Source organism: Lagopus leucura, unplaced genomic scaffold (genome assembly GCF_019238085.1).
Source record: "Lagopus leucura isolate 7727_CA_CO unplaced genomic scaffold, USGS_WTPT01 Super-Scaffold_100014, whole genome shotgun sequence".
In the NCBI taxonomy this organism is placed as follows: Eukaryota; Metazoa; Chordata; class Aves; order Galliformes; family Phasianidae; genus Lagopus; species Lagopus leucura.
Window position 1 is genome coordinate 7,537,314 of NW_024962268.1, and position 17,441 is coordinate 7,554,754.

The 17,441-nt window shown below is 38.6% G+C and overlaps 1 protein-coding gene across 3 annotated transcripts in view; it reads right to left on the minus strand.

Moving 5' to 3' along the window:
- Positions 1-3,310: 3,310 nt before the first annotated feature.
- Positions 3,311-17,441, minus strand: part of KIF2A (kinesin family member 2A) — a 52,469-nt gene continuing 38,338 nt past the window's right edge. For 2 of the 3 annotated variants that reach the window (XM_042875325.1, XM_042875324.1), the window contains exons 15-20: positions 16,842-16,952; positions 13,654-13,721; positions 10,914-11,064; positions 9,298-9,399; positions 5,459-5,594; positions 3,312-5,134 (exon numbers count right to left, since the gene is read on the minus strand). In XM_042875325.1, the coding sequence (XP_042731259.1) occupies positions 5,049-5,134; positions 5,459-5,594; positions 9,298-9,399; positions 10,914-11,064; positions 13,654-13,721; positions 16,842-16,952 (654 nt within the window). In that variant the 3' untranslated portion in view covers positions 3,312-5,048. Of the gene's footprint in view, positions 5,135-5,458; positions 5,595-9,297; positions 9,400-10,913; positions 11,065-11,889; positions 12,004-13,653; positions 13,722-16,841; positions 16,953-17,441 lie in introns of all 3 variants that reach the window. The other variant, XM_042875326.1, reaches the window with a different exon arrangement.

Consider the following 17,441-nt stretch of genomic DNA (forward strand, 5'->3'; position numbering starts at 1 on the left):
AATTACTTGTTTTCTAACTTAACAATTCTAGCTTGTAGAACCTCTTATGGTTATGTAGCAATAGCAGTATGCACAGGCAATACAGAAGGAACAGATGTTTCTCTGGTACATCGTGTTTCAATGCTGCTTTACAGCAGAGGAAATAGAATATTATTGTCCTAGTCAGGTACTCCCCGTCCATCATAGCAGTGAGCCACGTCATTCACTGTGTCACATCGGTTGCTTACATTTGTTCATACTGCTTCAGTTTTGTTGTAGATCCAGGAAGTACAGCAGGATCTATCACAGAGTTGTTCTCTGAATGGATACTAGATGGAATTTCAGCTTTTATCTGGTACAGGCTATGTTACTCACAAGGATTAGTGAAAGTAGGTGGAATTTAATTGCCTCTTTTCTGCATGTCTTCTTTGGTACCCACTATGATCTACAGCCTGGCTGCGTCTCTAGGTTTGTACAGAGGAATAGTAGAGAAGCAAAGGTTAAGTTTGGAGACAGTCTGGGCTGTAGCAACCATGTCCTGGCACAGTTTGCGATCTTGAGAAGTATGGGCCTGGCAAAGAGCAGAGTCAGGACCCTGAACTTCAGGAGAGTGAACCACAGCTTTTTAAGGAGTTAGTGGATGAGATCCCCTGGGAAACAACTCTGCTTAGGAGTATAGGAATGGAGCAGAGCTGGCAGCTGTTTAAGGACACCTTTCTGGAAGTGTGGGAGCACTAGAGGCTCAACCACTCATGCTGCTAGAAGTTCTATTTTCTCCCTTACCTAAATGCCTGGGAATCAAATCTCCTCAGAGACAGTGAGGACAATGCCAAGCACAGCTTGTGTAAGGACACCAGCAAGCTGGACCATGACAACTCAATGCCACCCTTAGCCAGACGTCACTATCCAACACTGTTCTAAAAAGTCACCTTCAAGTTGCTGACAATTTAAGAAACAACACTTTTCCCACTGTATCTTACCAACAAGACAGAGTAAAAGCCTGGCTGTGTCTCCCACTGCTTCAGTTGTTCCTCAGCTGGCTTCAGCACTGCAGTATCTTGACTAGTAGCTTGGGTCAAGACTTGCAAAACAACACTGCTTGCACTGTTGAGATCCATGAAAATCTGAAAGCAATTAAAAAAAAGCCAAACACGAATAAAAGACGGCAAATACAGACAGGTAATTTCCATGCACATTATATAAACACCCTGTACTAATTTTTCATTAGACTACGTTGTGTAAGATAACATCACACCCACTCATAAGCACTGTCAAGATACAGAGATTCAACTAATTTACTTTCAGAAAATTATCCACAGTAAAAACAAGCATTAAGTCTATTTTGTAAGGTATTATTCTGTTAACGTCTGTGTCTTAAAGCTTGCTGGGGGCACAGATGGACTTGTTCAAGTCCCGAGCAAGGATTGTGAAATTCTTTGGCTGAAGGACACAGATGAACAAGTGCAGACAAGTGCTGGGCAAAGGTTGTCAGATCCTTTGTCTGGGGGATGCTGATGGACAAGGGCAGGGGCAACGAGAGCGAGATGAGTTGCAGCTAAATAGCTGTGAAGTGCTCCTTTGTGTGGACCGATCTCAGGATGATGGCCATCTCAGGGGGTACTCAATGACTCCCGCTCAAGGCCCATCCTTGTCACGTAGGCAGGAGAGCAAGGAGGACAAAAGAGGAACTGAAAACCATGAGGATAGGTTTTCTGGCAGCAGATTCCTCGTGAAGAAGAACGGAGGTTTCTGACAATATGATTCCTCACGAAGAAGATCAAGGATTCCTGACCATCAGATTCCTCGTGAGGTGACTCCTTCATGCTGTCGAACTCTCCTGTGCCTGCTGCCTGAGCGCTGCTGCAGCTTCAAGGATTGGCTCCGCGACTTCCTTCGCTACCTGCTTGCTGCCCAAGGCCGGCCACGCTGCTGCTCCCCGCCCCCCGCTGCGTCTGCCTGGGACCTTCAAACGCCGTGCAACGGGACGGCTGCTGGATCCTGATGGTGACTTTCCCCGCTTTACCCAACTCCTGCTTCTTTCCCATCTTTTCTGTCGCCCTCCTTCCCTTCCCCGTCTCCCTGCTTAGGTTTTGTAGTAAACTGGTCGGACCAACATGTGAACCGTTGTTTATTAATCTCACGCTGGGTATACGGATATTGAAAGAACCTCATCTCCCTCCTATAAATTGGAGCGAGACACCCTTCTATGAGGACAGGCTGGGGAAGCAAGGTCTCCTTGCTCAGCCTAGAGAAGAGAAAGCTGGGAGGAGACAATCACAGCCTTCCTGTACTTGAGAGGAGATTATGAACAGAAGAGACTTTTTACGCAGGCAGATGGTGATAGTTAAGGGTGAGCAGATTTAAACAAAAAACGGTTAGATGCTAAGAAGAAATTCTTTGGTCAGAGGGCAGTGAGGCAGTGGAACAGCTGCCCAGAGAAGCTGTGGATGCTCCATCCCTGGAGGTATTCAAGGGAGCTAGACAGGGCCCTGGGCAACCTGATCAGATGGGTGGTGTCTGCACATAGCAGTTGGGATGACACTGGTGATCCTTGAGGTCCCTTCCAACCCGAGTCATTCTGTAATTCCATATCATGATCTTCAGATGTTCTTCTAGAAATTAAGAATTCTCTAGAGAAACTCAAACTCTCTGGTATTACAAAATAACCTAAGGGTGGTCTTAACTTTGTGGTTGCCAGGTCCACATTGAGTGAACAGGAATTATCTTGGGCTGCATACAAAATGTAAGTACTTGTACATCAATAATGAAGTATTTTAAAATATTTCTTACCAAAACATAAAGTGAGCAGTAACAACAAAAATAGTGAGGTACGTGACCCTGTTTTTGTGAAACTAACGTATCCCCCTAGTTCATTGGCAATGGCTGCAATTCTTAGTGAGCTCTCAAGGCGTTTATCAGATTTGTGATGAAATTTTACTCTTCCCATGCTTTGTCCTTGAAAATAGTTTTTCACAAATCTAAGTACTGTGAAAAATGCCAACGTGAATAAGGCATGACTGTGAAGCAGGGGATATTTATCTCTGCTAAGATAAGGCTTATAGAAGTCTGGTAAAGAGAGTTGGATTTTTGAGTTGAACTTTGGATTGCAACTCCATACATTCCATTTGAAAATTTGCAAATAATGCCTTGAAAATGGAGTCACAAGACATTAATTTTTTTCAACAGTCTTGAAGCCTATTCTCCAATTCTTGTCTTAAAACAAAGTTCAAAAAATCAAAAATCAAGAGGCCTTTTCAGAAGCGCAGCCACTCACATGTTTACAAAGTACCACCCTCCCCAAAACGGAACAGAACTTTGATAGAATTCTCATTTGTAGTTCATTTAATAGCTTAATTTATTAAACACATTATGTAAAATCTACATTGGCTTTTTTTTTTTTTCTTCAGTTTTCATGTTTACACACAAGAGGTTTTTTTGATTCTTTTAACCATGATGCGACAAGAGCTTCCCATAGCCTACCTTCCTATGGGAGATACAAACATTAAACACTACAAGAATTCCTGGCTCATTTAACTCTCTTTTCATTGCCTTCCCCTTTATTTCCCTCTAGGCCTTACACAAGCAAACAGGCTTGTATTCCAAAAGTAATGTTTCAGCAGTTCCCAGGAAAGTCTGCTGATAGAAACTCCTGGAAACAGGGAGAACTCCTAGAGAGGTCTACAGCTCTTCACTTGATGAGAAGTTCTTACATGAAAGGTCAATCTCTTTTGGATACACAAAGTAACTTGAGTGCCACCAGCCAAGAAGTGCTGATACACACGGCGCCATTTGTGAGAATTTAGTTACTTGAGGAATTCCTGTTAGCACTAGGTAGAGGTATTGTGCAAATCCTTAAATGATGCAATTTCACACCACTTTTCAGCTGCTGGCACTGCATACAAAGGGAAAAATAGGTATTAGCTACTATTTTTAAAGCAACAGAGCTACTCAAACTACCTGCAAACTACAGTTAATGTACATGTAAATCTGTCATGCATCAAAAGCCAATTTAACAGTATGTGAAAGGCCAGTATATTTAGCTAGATCCCCAAAATGTATTTATTTAGCTAGATCCCCAAACTTTGACAGTTATCCTAGCCATACACAGAGGTAAGATTGTACCTTTATTCTGACAGCATTATCACACCATACCACATGCTGCATATCTGCATTATCCTAAGATACAACTCTCCTCGGTACTTAGACGTTACCCTTTATTATACATCAACTAATTTATATTTTTTTTCTTTTTTTTTCTTTTTTTCTTTTTTTTTTTTTTAACTGAGAAGTGTTATATAACCATTCTTCATGGTTTTCAGATAAATCTAGAATCCATATTTTTACAAGGAGGATGGAATGTCCAGCTGTTCGTCCACTCTAACAGCTCTTACAGTTCCTGTTCAAATGATATGGCACATTCTGTGAAATGAATGAACTACTCACCAAAAAAAAGTTTCAAAAGACATTAAAAATGTACATACGCTAAAAGCAATTTATATTGACAAAATAAGGAATGTTGCTTAAAGCTGTGCTTCAGAAGGGGGATGTTTAGGGTTAAGGAGCCTTCATCAAGGCACAGAACAGGAAGTGGTAAGCACAGCTATCTGCAGAAGAGAAGTTATGTACAACCACTAGTGAGGTGAGCATGCAAGCAAACACAATTTAAAACTACACAGCTGATCTCTGTAACAAACCCGAACATAGTAATATGGAAATACTGTGATTTTTTAATAGCCACAGTTTTACTTCATTGTTAAAAACATGGCAAATATTTCCCAACATAAAATTCACAATTTGAATAAATGAAATATTTTAAACAAAGTGCTTCACAGATCTAAACCCTGCATGGTTGTGCTGTCTGGTCTAGAAGCATTTTGTAGACATCATAGGAGCATTTCACACAAAATCGAAAATGTCACTCAGGTGAATAAGAAACAGGACATTTCCACAGACATTTCTAACGCTTTTACACTTTCAAGTAGTTGAGTTCTTAGGGCCACTGGGTTTTGTAACAAATGTGTGCTACAGCAGTATGGGTTCGTGGGTTCCTTCAGCAGCAAAGGCCCCTTTCAAACGGCACGTGGTCTTTTTGGGTTGATCTGTTTACTGGCCTGTTCCTCCTCCTGGAGAGCTGCTCGGAAAGATTTCACTTTATCTGTAATGAAAAAGAGAGAATGAGTACTGATATGCCTATGCCCAACACAGATCCTGAAACTACTTTTGCATTTTCTTTTTCTTCTCTTTAACATTTTGGAATAAAGGAAAAGGAAGTTACAGAAACAAGTCCATACTTCCTGGAGGTGTAACAGAGATTTTTCTTTCAAACTAGAATGACTGGAACATAGATGTGAGCTTTTGCCTAGGCAGCAGAACAATCATTTCTTCTAATGTACATGACAGTGTAAGAGGAAAAATATCCCAAAATACAAGCCCAAACTACACATTGCTAATCAAGCAGAAGTGATTAAAAGTGATCTACCTCTAAGTTCAGTCAGAATATCAATCTTTTGATCCAGAATTGCTTCAAGTTGGGTAGCGTAAGAATCCACATCATAGTCCACTTCTTCCGTCATCTCAAGAAGTGCTTTTTCATCTTCCAGCCATCTAATAGATTCCTAGGTAACAGTTATAAAAAAAACAATCAAGACAGCAAAACAAAAAAACATTAGCAAAGGTACAGGTTTTAAATAAAGAGATGAATTACTACTTACACTCAAGATGACTGTATTTCCTACTGTTTAATTGTCTCACTCCAACAAATTTCTGTCTTAAAACGAATCCATATTTTCAGTTCAGAAAAACTACATGTGCTCTACATGCAATTTCTTAGTTCCAACAGCCACATCATCAACCATGTTACACAGTTCTACATTCATGCTTCAGTTTCAATTATGGGCTATTTGCCACCGTCTATGATGGCAGTGCTGTTAGAATCACAGAATCCTTAGAGATGGAAAAGATCATTAAAGGTCATCTACAGGTCATCTAGTCCAACTCCCCTGCAATGAACAGCGACAATCCACAGCTTGATCAGGTTGCCCAGGGCCCAATACAGCCTCACCTTGAAAGTCTCAAGGGAATGGGCATCCACTACATTTCTGGGCAACCTGTCACCACCATCACTGTACAGATTTTTTCCTTATATCCAACCTAAATTTTCTCCTTTTTAAGCTTGAAACCATTTCCCCTTGTTCTATCACCACAGACTCGGCTAAAGAGAATGTCCCCCTCTTTCCTGTAGCTCCCCTTCAGATACTGAAAGGCTGCTAATAACTAACTGATATAAGGTCAGCTCAGAGCCTTCTCTTCTCCAGTCTGAACAGCCCCGGCTCTCTCAGCTCCTTGTAGGAGAGGTATTCCATCTCTTGGATCATTTTTGTGGCCCTCCTCTGGACACACTCCAACAGGTCCATGTCTCTGATGTACTGAGGACTCCACATCTGGATGCAGTACTCCAGGTGAGGCCTCACCAGAGCAGAGGAGCAGGATCACATCTCTCAACCTGCTGTCCATGCTTCTTTTTTCCAGCTCATTATTGGCTTTCTAGGCTGTGAGAGCACATTGCTGGCTCGTGTACAGCTCGCTGTTCACCAGTATTCCCAGGTCTTTTCTGGCAGGGCTGCACTCAATCCTTTCATCCCTCAGCTTGTACTGATAGTAGAGGTTACATCCACCCAGGTGCAAGACCTCGCACTTAGCTTTGTTGAACCTCATAATGTTGACCCGGGTCCACTGCTCAAGCCTGTCTAGGTTGCTCTGGATGCATCCCATCTCTCTGGTGTGTTGACTGCACTCCACAGCTTGATGTCATCAGCAAACTTGCTGAGGGTACACTCAACCCCACTGTCAATGTTATTAATGAAGACATTAAAGAGTATGAGTACCAGCATTGACTTCTCAAAAGTCATCCAGAGTGGGCTGGTAACTACATCAATGAATTCACTCAGGCCTCTGGAATGCATCTCATTGGCACCCATAGACTTGTGGATATTCAGGTTCCTCAGGGAGTTACAAACTTGATCTACACTTACAGTGGGAGGGACATTGCTTTCCCAGTCCCTTCCTACCAAACCAAACATTTGAGAGCTGCATGACAAGCAGTTAATTAGAGAATACTGAGGCAAAAAAGTTTAGCCTCCTTTTGCCTGCTATTACTAGCTTGCCTACGTCACTCACTAGTCCCTCTTGGAACTTTCATTGCTACAGTCAAGGAGCCAAGGCAATTATATCCATACTCAAAACCAAATCTGACAAGCTGTAAAAGAGGAGAGCTATTTCAAGGTCTATATTGCATATGATAACTCCTCACACAGATATGAGTACTGGAAAAGGAATATGCCTTTGCATTCCAATAAAAAAGAGTAGCTTAAAAAGTCATGCAGGAAAGATTGCAATCAGGAACTTGAAGTTCACAGAACCATGCAAACTTACTCATTAAAAATGCTTTGATTTAAAAAGAGAAAGTGGCTGACAGTTCAAGGCATGCTGGGACCGAAATACTGAAATTAAGTATTTCCCTCTGTGCTCAGCAGCCAAGTAATGTCAAAAGCATAGTCTAAACATCATGTATGTTTTAAGGACCAATGGAACTCACACTGGGATAGGATTCATCTCATCTAATGTAAACGTATATATCCAAGAATCTAAGGAAAACTGACACATCTAGAGCACAATTCATTCCATTGATGACTTTTTTTTTTTCCTTCTTTTTTTTCTTTTATTTTTTAAATCAGTGTAGGGTAGTTTGTATCTCAGAATCATCAGCTTCCCAGAGAAAGCTAGTAACAGATGAGCTCTGCTTGATACAACCCAGAGATTTCGTACTGGTGCAGTACACTTCCACCCATGCCATAAACCATCAAGGAAGGTGGTAAACATGAGAGCTAAAGATTGAACACATTTCCTTCTACTGACGGTGATTAAAAGTAATCTCCAACAGAAGGCCAGATGGACACACAGGGGCAGTAACATCTTAAACTAACAGCCTCTCCAAGCAGTAGAACAAGCAAGTTCCAAGCATTAGGGTTCATAATATAGGTTCATCATACAGGGTTCACAGCATATGGAGTATAACTTTCACACACTTCTGCATGTTTTACTTCAGGGCTAGTGTTTGAAAACTAAATGTATGAAATGTGTTATTTACCATCCTAATGTATTACATGCACACACATCAATGCTCCATAAAGTCTGATGCCTACACTGAGGAGGTGTGTATCCTACAGGTTTAATGTCCTGTATTCTCTTGAAGCAGACATTCCAAATGGAAGGCATGCATTAAGATTCTTAGGTTAAGAACAGAAGGAACTCCCACTTCTTGCTGAAAAATAGCTATTTGTACTTACTATTACAATTCATCTTCTGACTGTAAAAGGATTTATGAACACTGTGTTGGAATAGTCCTTCCAAAGACCCTGACTACTTGCAGGTGAAAACTTTTATGTATTTGTAAGCAGGAAGCAAACAGGCAGTTACAAAAATACTGGTCTGTTCTGGATCTCAGCATCTTAAAAGGAGATATCAACAGAAGGATAATTGAAGGCAGTATTCTATGAGGGCTGCTCCAAAAGTAACACCTGCTATTTATTACGTTGGCCCATGATGTCAGAGGTGGATGTTAGTGGCAATGACAGCTGAGGCTGAATCTTCACCAGTATTTGTTGGCAGCATGAGGGGCAGTCTGACAGAATGACATCATCATAGCATCATAAAATGTCTTATGTTGGAGGATACCTTAAGAATCAATCAGTTCCAACCCTCCCTACCATGGGCAGGATTTAAATGTGGATAAAGCAGAAGTGTGTGCCACTGAATTCCCCTGAATATAGAAAAAATGGCACTCACTGATGTTTGCCGAACATTGCTGGAGACAAGCAGTGATGACAGCAATGTTGCAAAGCCACGCTCCAGGCCACTATGCAGATGCCAAATGCAGGCAAGCACAACATGCAGGCTCTTATTCACTGCTGGCAAAAATGTGTAGCTAATGGTGGTGACTATGCTGAAAAATAATGTTATATAGTCTACTTAGGAATGTGTCTGAGAAGCAAAATTTTAGTACATTTTTGGGATGACAGAAACGTATGCTTCTTTCATCCCAGGAAATGTATTAAAATTTTGCTTCTCAGACACATTCCTAAGTAGACAGTCTTACCTGCTCACTACAATGGGCTTCATGCAATTAAAAAAAATTACAAAATCCCTGGTGCAGAGTAATGACTAGATTATATTTCATATTATACATGGGATATGCTCTTTTCACTGGTAAAACCCAAATTCTTAGATTAGGATAAAATGAAACAGAGCTCTGTGCTTTACCTGGAAGACAGTCCTGTGGTCTTCTACTACTTGCTCTTCCATTTCCACCATTTGTGACACAGCTTCATGGAAAGTAAACAACTGTGGAGAAACTTCCTCTTCCTATAAAAAATTAAAATCATCAGCCTGGAAAGAAGTGTGGCTGCAGAAAATACACCGAATATGTTCCATTAGATCATGCAGAATGAAAAGAAATATGAAAAAGCACAGCTTGTCAGATAGAATTTTATATTTTTTACATTAAATTCTCTAAAAATGAGGGGAGACGCTAATAAAAATTGAAATGTCAACCGATTTACATTTAATTCATATTCATTAAACGTTTCCAGTCACTTATCCTTGTGAGTACTGGAAAACACGTTAGAAGAACAAGTTAAAACAGTGGGAAAAATGGTAATTTCTAGTAGGTTTCAATACCTAATGAAAACCATATTTTCTATCAATGCCTTTGCTACGGATATCACAATAGACAAGGAATAATTAGGAAGGAAAAAAAAAAGAAGAAAAAAAAAAGAACAAATTCAATACATTTCAGGTAAATGGGATTAAGTTCATTCTAAGGGTGAAAAAAAAAGGAATAAACATGAAGGAAAAAATCAACAAAATATAAAGCAGTTAATACATTAGAAGAATGCAGAGCATAGATTTACAAACTAGGCCAGACAGGACTTCTGCAGACAATCAACAATCAAAGGCGAAAGTGCTAGGTAGGTTGCAATTAATTTTTTAGCAAGACAGTATGGTTTCTTATACCATGCCTTTGAAGTCTGTATAAAAATACATTGCAAAGCTTAACTGAATTCCACAGTGAACAATGAAAAAGTATGATATGTAACAATATCTGTCAGTTCAGTGGTAGATTTCAGAAATCTCTGAGCATGTTCTAGGGACAGTTAATAAAATGAGAGAAATATGCCAAAGATTGCAGAGCAAGTGTCTGAGAAACACTGACTTTTCCTTTCTATCGTTCAGCAGTATTTTTACAGATTGAGTTTTAATCTCTGTTGAATACTTAAGGAATCCAGACAAGAGATGAAAATCAGCAGTGAAACAAAAACGTCCTTCAGAAGCCAGCTTCCTGAATATTCAGCACAGGAAGACATTCTGGGAACATGGTGCAGCTTCCTCACACTGGAAACTGGGGTTTCTCACCATGAAAATCAAATTCTTTTAGAATAAGAATGATGATTCGTACATGCAAAGAAAGGCATACTAACTTAAAATAGGTGCTGCATGCCCAAATAATAATGCTCAAAACCACAAGTATTTTAAATAAAATGGATTAGTTTCCCAGGATACAGTTAACTGCCAAATAAAGAGGTGAAGCTACAGTGGAAAAAATGCACACCAAATAACTGTCAGAGCAGGCACTGCAAACACATTCAAAGTTCTAATCATCAAGGAAGGTAAAGAAAAGTAAAGCATTCTCTCTTCACTCAGCCTTCCAGAGAACTTTTCTTTTTAAATTCTCTATGGGAATGAACTATAAAGTGAGAAGATGAAGATGCATGCTAGCCACTTAGTTGCTAACAGGCTACATATACATATTACTTTGGATTTGCACTTGGATTCTATTTATGACCTTCTCTTTACACATAATGCAATAAGCCACTTACATTTTGTTCACAAAGCAGTTTAAGATCATCTCTCTGAGGAGAGCTCCCCACTCCCCACTGTGTGTCCAAGTCATCAATCTGAGTGGGAGCATGGTGTATAATGGGACGGATATCCCCTGCAGCACTTGGATCAATGGTTAGCTCTTTCACCCTACAATTAGAGAATATTTCATTTTCAAATTAGTAACTTAATATGCAAAGTAGCCATCATCACTAAAAATAAAGCTCTATGGGTTTATATGCAATTTAATTCATTTAATACGGATGATGACATCACCTTCACAAATTTAATGTGCCATAAATGTATTACAACAACAACAAAAAAGTATAATTCAGTTTCAGTTACATGTAAATTAAAGTTCATGTTTCAGCAAAAGTCATTTTTTCACTCCCCATCAAAATGCTAGGAGGGTGTAAATTTTCAAACTCTCAACACCAACTCCTTAACAATAAAAGCATATGACAGAAAAGTCCATTTGATACTCAAAGCCTGACATGTTTCTTTTTCTGTGCATATAAATATGCTTTAAAAAAGATTAATCTTTCAGTACTCACGAGCTGTTATAAGCAAATCCATCAAAATTCTGAAGAAAATCATTATTTGCAACCAAGTATCCCAGAGAATGAATATATCCTCTGATTAAAATAACTTCAGAAATATATTAATTATTCTATAAAAAGACTTTTTAGATTAGATCCACTAAATATACAAAGGTGACATCACCATTTTATTATTTTTTTAAATGCATGAAGGAAAATAGCAAGCCTAGATAAAAAGGGTGGATGTTTAAGGAGGATGAACAGAATACTGGGAAGATGATTGCAGATCATGCAGAACCATCACCTGCCAAACAAAATAAAAATGAAAAGTATATGTGACTCAAGGCAAGGGGACGAATGAAAATTTGGTCTGTAAAATTACATAGCCAAAACGAAAACTTAAAAATAAAGATTCCATGTATAGAATGAAGTAGACCTGGTGATTGAAGGAGAAAAGTCGTCATACTCATAGGAAGGAGAGAGATCAGAGCGACTGCCACTACCCTGTGAGAAGGGAATGTCCGAAGGACTAATTCCAAATTCCTTTACTCTGCAGCAGCAAAATACAGCAGCAAATTAAGAGAAAATGTTCTTGTAAACACAGTTAAAATAACAACTCTTTGTTTAAAATTCTTCTTTAATAGCTTAACAACAGACAAAACAAGCTTTAAATTAAAACACTTCTGCAGAAGACTACAGTGTTTTTGAAAGAGAATTCTGGATTTCAGCCCATGCTGTTAATACACATTCAAGATTCTATCAAATTGCTCCATTTAAAGTATCAAACCTGTATGGCTACAACACTTTCTGTCCTGCCCACTTTCTTACACTGCATACTCACTGGCGTTCAGCACTTATAAATTACCTGTATTATGAAAATGATACATTGCTAGAATAAAAAAAGCTTAAAAAAAAACCAGAAAACATGAGGCAAATTTACAGTGGTAAGCATTTACCCTCTCTCAACATACAAATGTGACACCAAGAGGAAGAAAAAGTTTCACTGCAATTACTTCATATAATAGAAATCGGTGTGTGTGTTTTTGTAGTTTTTTTGTGTTTTTTTTTTTCCCTCTGTTATCAATTCAACAACACATATGTTGTATGGGACAGGAAAATCCAATGAGTCTTGATCAACATGGAATTCCCTCCTTTACATAACTGCAAGAGACTTCACAAGGAATGAAATCAAACATGAATTTGAGCCAGACAGATTTGCTACTAATTCCCTTGCTCCAGGCACTAACTCAGACTATAGGAGGAGTCAGTGGTAAGCTTCTACAGCACTCTTTTTGCTCATTAGTGGCCAGCCAGGGCATGCACAAGGCACGGTTCTGCTCTTTTCATTCAGGCAAAAACAGCTAATCCTACGCCACTAGGTGGTAGCCTATTCTGGAAAAATGAACAGAATTTCTAACAGCCCATACATAGCTTGCCTCCTTTGTTCTTGGCAATCTCTGGCTCTGGCTGGAAAACTCTAGCAGATCCGAATGCAGCACAAACAAGATATAAGTAAATAAAGAGAACCACAACTGGGAAAGGCTCCTTCTAAAATTACTGAAGAGAAGCTAATGTTTTCATAGAGCAGCAGCAGCAAATCCAGAGGTGCTGACAGTCTCTGGAGGTGATAATTTCTCTACACTGATAATATAATCATTGTAGGATTAACCAGCTCTTTCTCTATTTATCTCAGATATTTGTCTACAGTTCAGAAGTACAAAATCATGACAAGAGCAAAAGTGGAATTTTTAAATGAATAATCTAGCTGACAGATACATCAAATAGGCTTGTAACACCTCAAAATTATGAGGGGATAGAAAAAACATAGTGCAGAAATGTATCCCTGCCAGCACTCCAGAGAATCATTACAAATAACAAGTAAACAACAACCCCCTAAAGCAAGAGGAGATGTCTTCATAAAAGGGGCAAAAATAGCAGCATCTTCTACACTCCTTGCATTCCACACTAACTTATCTCTGGAAAATTGATTACATGCAGTTTCTACTGGTTCTTCTGTTATGGTTGCAAAAAGTGACTAATTGAATTAAATGTGAGCCTGAAACATTATTTTGTTTTTAATCTTATTATCAAATGCAAACACTCAAAAATATTCAGGGAGCTAAAACAATTCTACATCATGGAACAACAGCATTCCAAACTTCAGTAATCAACAGCATATATTTAATAACATTTTCCATACCTATTTGCGTATCTCAAAGTATTAAGAGTGTTTTCACATGATGCCATCCCTGGAGAAATTGTAGCAATCTGCAGAAAACATGCCAAATGTTAATACATTGTTTTGCATATATGTAAGGGTAGATGAATTCAAATTAACTTTGGTTTTCCCCCTAGAGTCCCCAGTTTCATGCGAGGCCCTCTACAAGAGCAAACGTCATTGTAGTAAGGCAGCTATACACAGTAGACATCTCAAGAACAGATAAATGAAGTTGAACCATCAGATCAGCTTTTGTATAACTGTAACCTGACACATTAAGAATCCATGCAAGCTTCAACTTCCCTCATCTGGCAGTCTTTACATAACTTGCAAATGCAAAACTCGAACTGAAAAAGTAAGACTTCTTAAAAAGAGAAATATACTATTCAGTAAAAAATAAGTGTAACATATCCTCCATACTACCACTACCATTTTGTTTGTTTTTGTTGTTTTGTTTGTTGTTGAGTTTTTCCTTTTTTTTTTTTTTTTTTTAAAGTATGCATTTTCAAAGACTGTTCTACATTCAACAGATAGTATACTGATTTGGGAGTTGTTTCTGCTATTGTCCAAAATGGTACTTAAACACATGTTTAATATCTTTAAGTATTTTCCTTAAGCATTTTCTTTTTCTGAACTGAAAATTATCTGTAAATAATACTTCATATCTAACCTAATCACATATATTTGGAACCTCTAGGATTTTCCTTTTCTGGTTAAATAACATACCCAGAATATCTCACCTTCTTTTCAACAGTCAGCAAAAGTAACAGTCAGAGAACAGTAGCATCACTATTTGTCCTAGCTTCTCTCAGCACTCCAATTTATTTAATTTCTTTTCCCTTCAGGATGGCCATCAGGGCACTAACCAGGATAAAAACCACTATGATCCTACACACTACATTTCCCACTGGCAGCACAGCATCGTGAGACTAAAATTGGTAAAGAATACATAATCCTGGTCTTCTGTTTTACTCTGCTGCTGGCATTACTGTGCAAATAATTCTATGAGGAATTTCTCCTACTGGAGAGAAAGGAAAGTTATGCAGTGGGAAGAAGTTAGAATGTCTAAACAGCTATACATACACTATGTTTAAGTCTCTAATGCTGATAAACATAGTAAAGCATCATAGGTGCTAATTAACAAAATCTCAAAGCCCCTAAAATCCTTCCAAAACCATATTCTGAGAAAGGCGCATGCATCACTTCCATCAGTTTAATGTTCAGAGCACACCACACATGGCAACTCCTGCAGTGACAGGAGGCTGCTCAACCTCTTCAAGCACATATGAACAGCTGCTACAGGCAAGTGCCACTGCAAGTGCTGATACAACTTTCAGGGAGCAAGACTCAGTCTGTTGAATAGAAACATTCACTAAATCACATGTTCCTATACGCCAAGTCTATTCTACAAAGGACAGGATGGCTCTGACCCCTCCAGCACTCACTTCCTCATTCATAATTCTAGCCAAGGAGGATGGAAGAGGCTGGAACATATATATATATATACAGATATAGATATATATTCCTATGTTTCTATATATACATAAGAATATCTTTAAGACGGAAACATGATTCTTCCTACCTTTAATCTACACTGCTTATAAGCCATCAAAGAGGAATCAATGTCCCTTCTGGAACACTGAAGTACCCAAGTTCCTATTCCCAGCCTGAAGGACTAAGGGGCCTTAATCTTCAGCAATGACTGCAGCACATCCAGGATGCAGAACTGGCTGAAAGGACTATTCTGTGTAGCTACCTTGTGAATTTCAGACAATAATACAATATCCTACAGTGTAACTGTAGCAACTAATAACATTCAAGACAAAATATTTATGCTGACTTCATGTTTCTGATAGTTTGAGATACAACTGTAGTTGTACAATTAATAAAAACAACTCACATTTCCCCTCTTTTTCTTAATGCAGAATATATTGAACATAAAATAAAGGAATACGATCTGCATTGGGTGTATCAATTGTTAAAAACCATTAGATCATGGATTATTTTTTTATGATCATTGATTGTTGTGTATTCAAACAAGAAAAAAGAAGTTACGGCACCTTTAACAGAAGCATAATAAATAAAAAGGCTGCAGCAAAATGGAGACATCTTGTAAGCACTTCTAGGAATGTTAAGGATGTTGGTGAGAACTTCATGAAATACCCATAACTGTTAATCCTTCTGTGTATAGAGAGTAGTTCCTAACAGCCTAACTTTCCAAATCTTCAGCGTTGTGGATACATTAGCCAGCAATGCATTGTTTTGCTTTTGTTTTCTGATTCTGAATAGGATTTGTGAAGTCATGTGACAGTGGAAAGAAAATAAACCCATATTAGAAAACTGAAGGAGAGTAAAAGAATAATAAAAAATGCTATTTTATCACCATTTTCCGACTAGAACCATACTAAAAAGCTAAAGAGAAGACAAAGCTGCGCTAACACTGTCGTTTCCATGCTGTGGTCTGCAGACTTCTGTAGCATTTAAATTGATTCCAAGAAGTCTGAAAAGTGACCATCACAAACAAGCCTAATAGCCACTATTTGTTGCAGAGAGCTTGCATTTCCATCAGGGTAGAATGTTATGGAGGCACAAATAAAACCACTAAACATAAATGCCTTCATCTGTCCTTTCCACTCCTCAACAGACTTCTGTTTTGCAGTCCAATGCAAATACACACAAAATATACAACTACTCATCCCACACAGCCCAACTATTCCCACCTCCAACAGCCTAGAATACACTCTGATGCCTGCGATACCAACTCTAAATTTACCTTCATCATTTAAAGGCCATAACTCATCAGAATACTTCCAGCTTACATTACTTTTTCAATATTCTCATTCAACAAAGAATACTCTTAAACAATTAAGACATCATTAAAAAGAAACCTCCACCAACAGAAACATCACTCCAGCTAGAACAACACTCTAGCTAGGTCCCTAGCTAGAAAAGTAGAACAAGCAGTAAGAGGGGGGAACGAGTTACCTGAAATATCTCTGCTTGGAAGCGTCCCTCCAAATATAATAGTTTATTTTCTTGATTTCTTAGTCTTATAAGATTAAATGCAACAGATTGCCAGCAGCAAATGACAAGTTCTAAACACAATATCCTGTATTAGTAGCTTTTCTCTATGAAATCGTTAATACGTACATTTAACTAAACAAACTTACCATACAGGTACGGGAGTTTTCTCCAATGAACGAATCTCTTAGCACCTGAGTAAGTTTACTTGCTCTGAATGGCGTATGAGGTTTATTTCGGCCTAAGGCTCTAATGCACTCCTGTAGAAACAAAGAGGTTTGTATTTATTCAACCCATGATAAGAAAAACACATAATAAAAATGCAATTAAAAAAAAAAATCAGATAATTAATGTTATACTAATTTGTTGTTCTCTAAGATATCATTAAAGTTTACCCTTAAAGTTTTGATTCAAGAAGTGTTACAGTTTTTACCCCTCCTCAAGTTCAGTAGAGAGGCAGAACCCTAAAACGAAGCTATGAATCTAAAGAATTTCCTGAATATGATCCAAAACTTCTACATGTACACATCCAACAACAAATACAGTCTTGCTGTTAAGCCTCCAGGCTAACAACCATATCTGACTACCAGCTATAAAAGCCTGAATGACCTAGAGCCTCCATCAGCAGAAGTCTGGATGGTGCCGCATTAACTCTTCTCAATTAAAAGCAATAGCTATGATTCTGACTCTGCTGCTGACCTTCTTTACTGATCAGATGAAAACAGCACAGCCCAAGATGTATAAAGGCT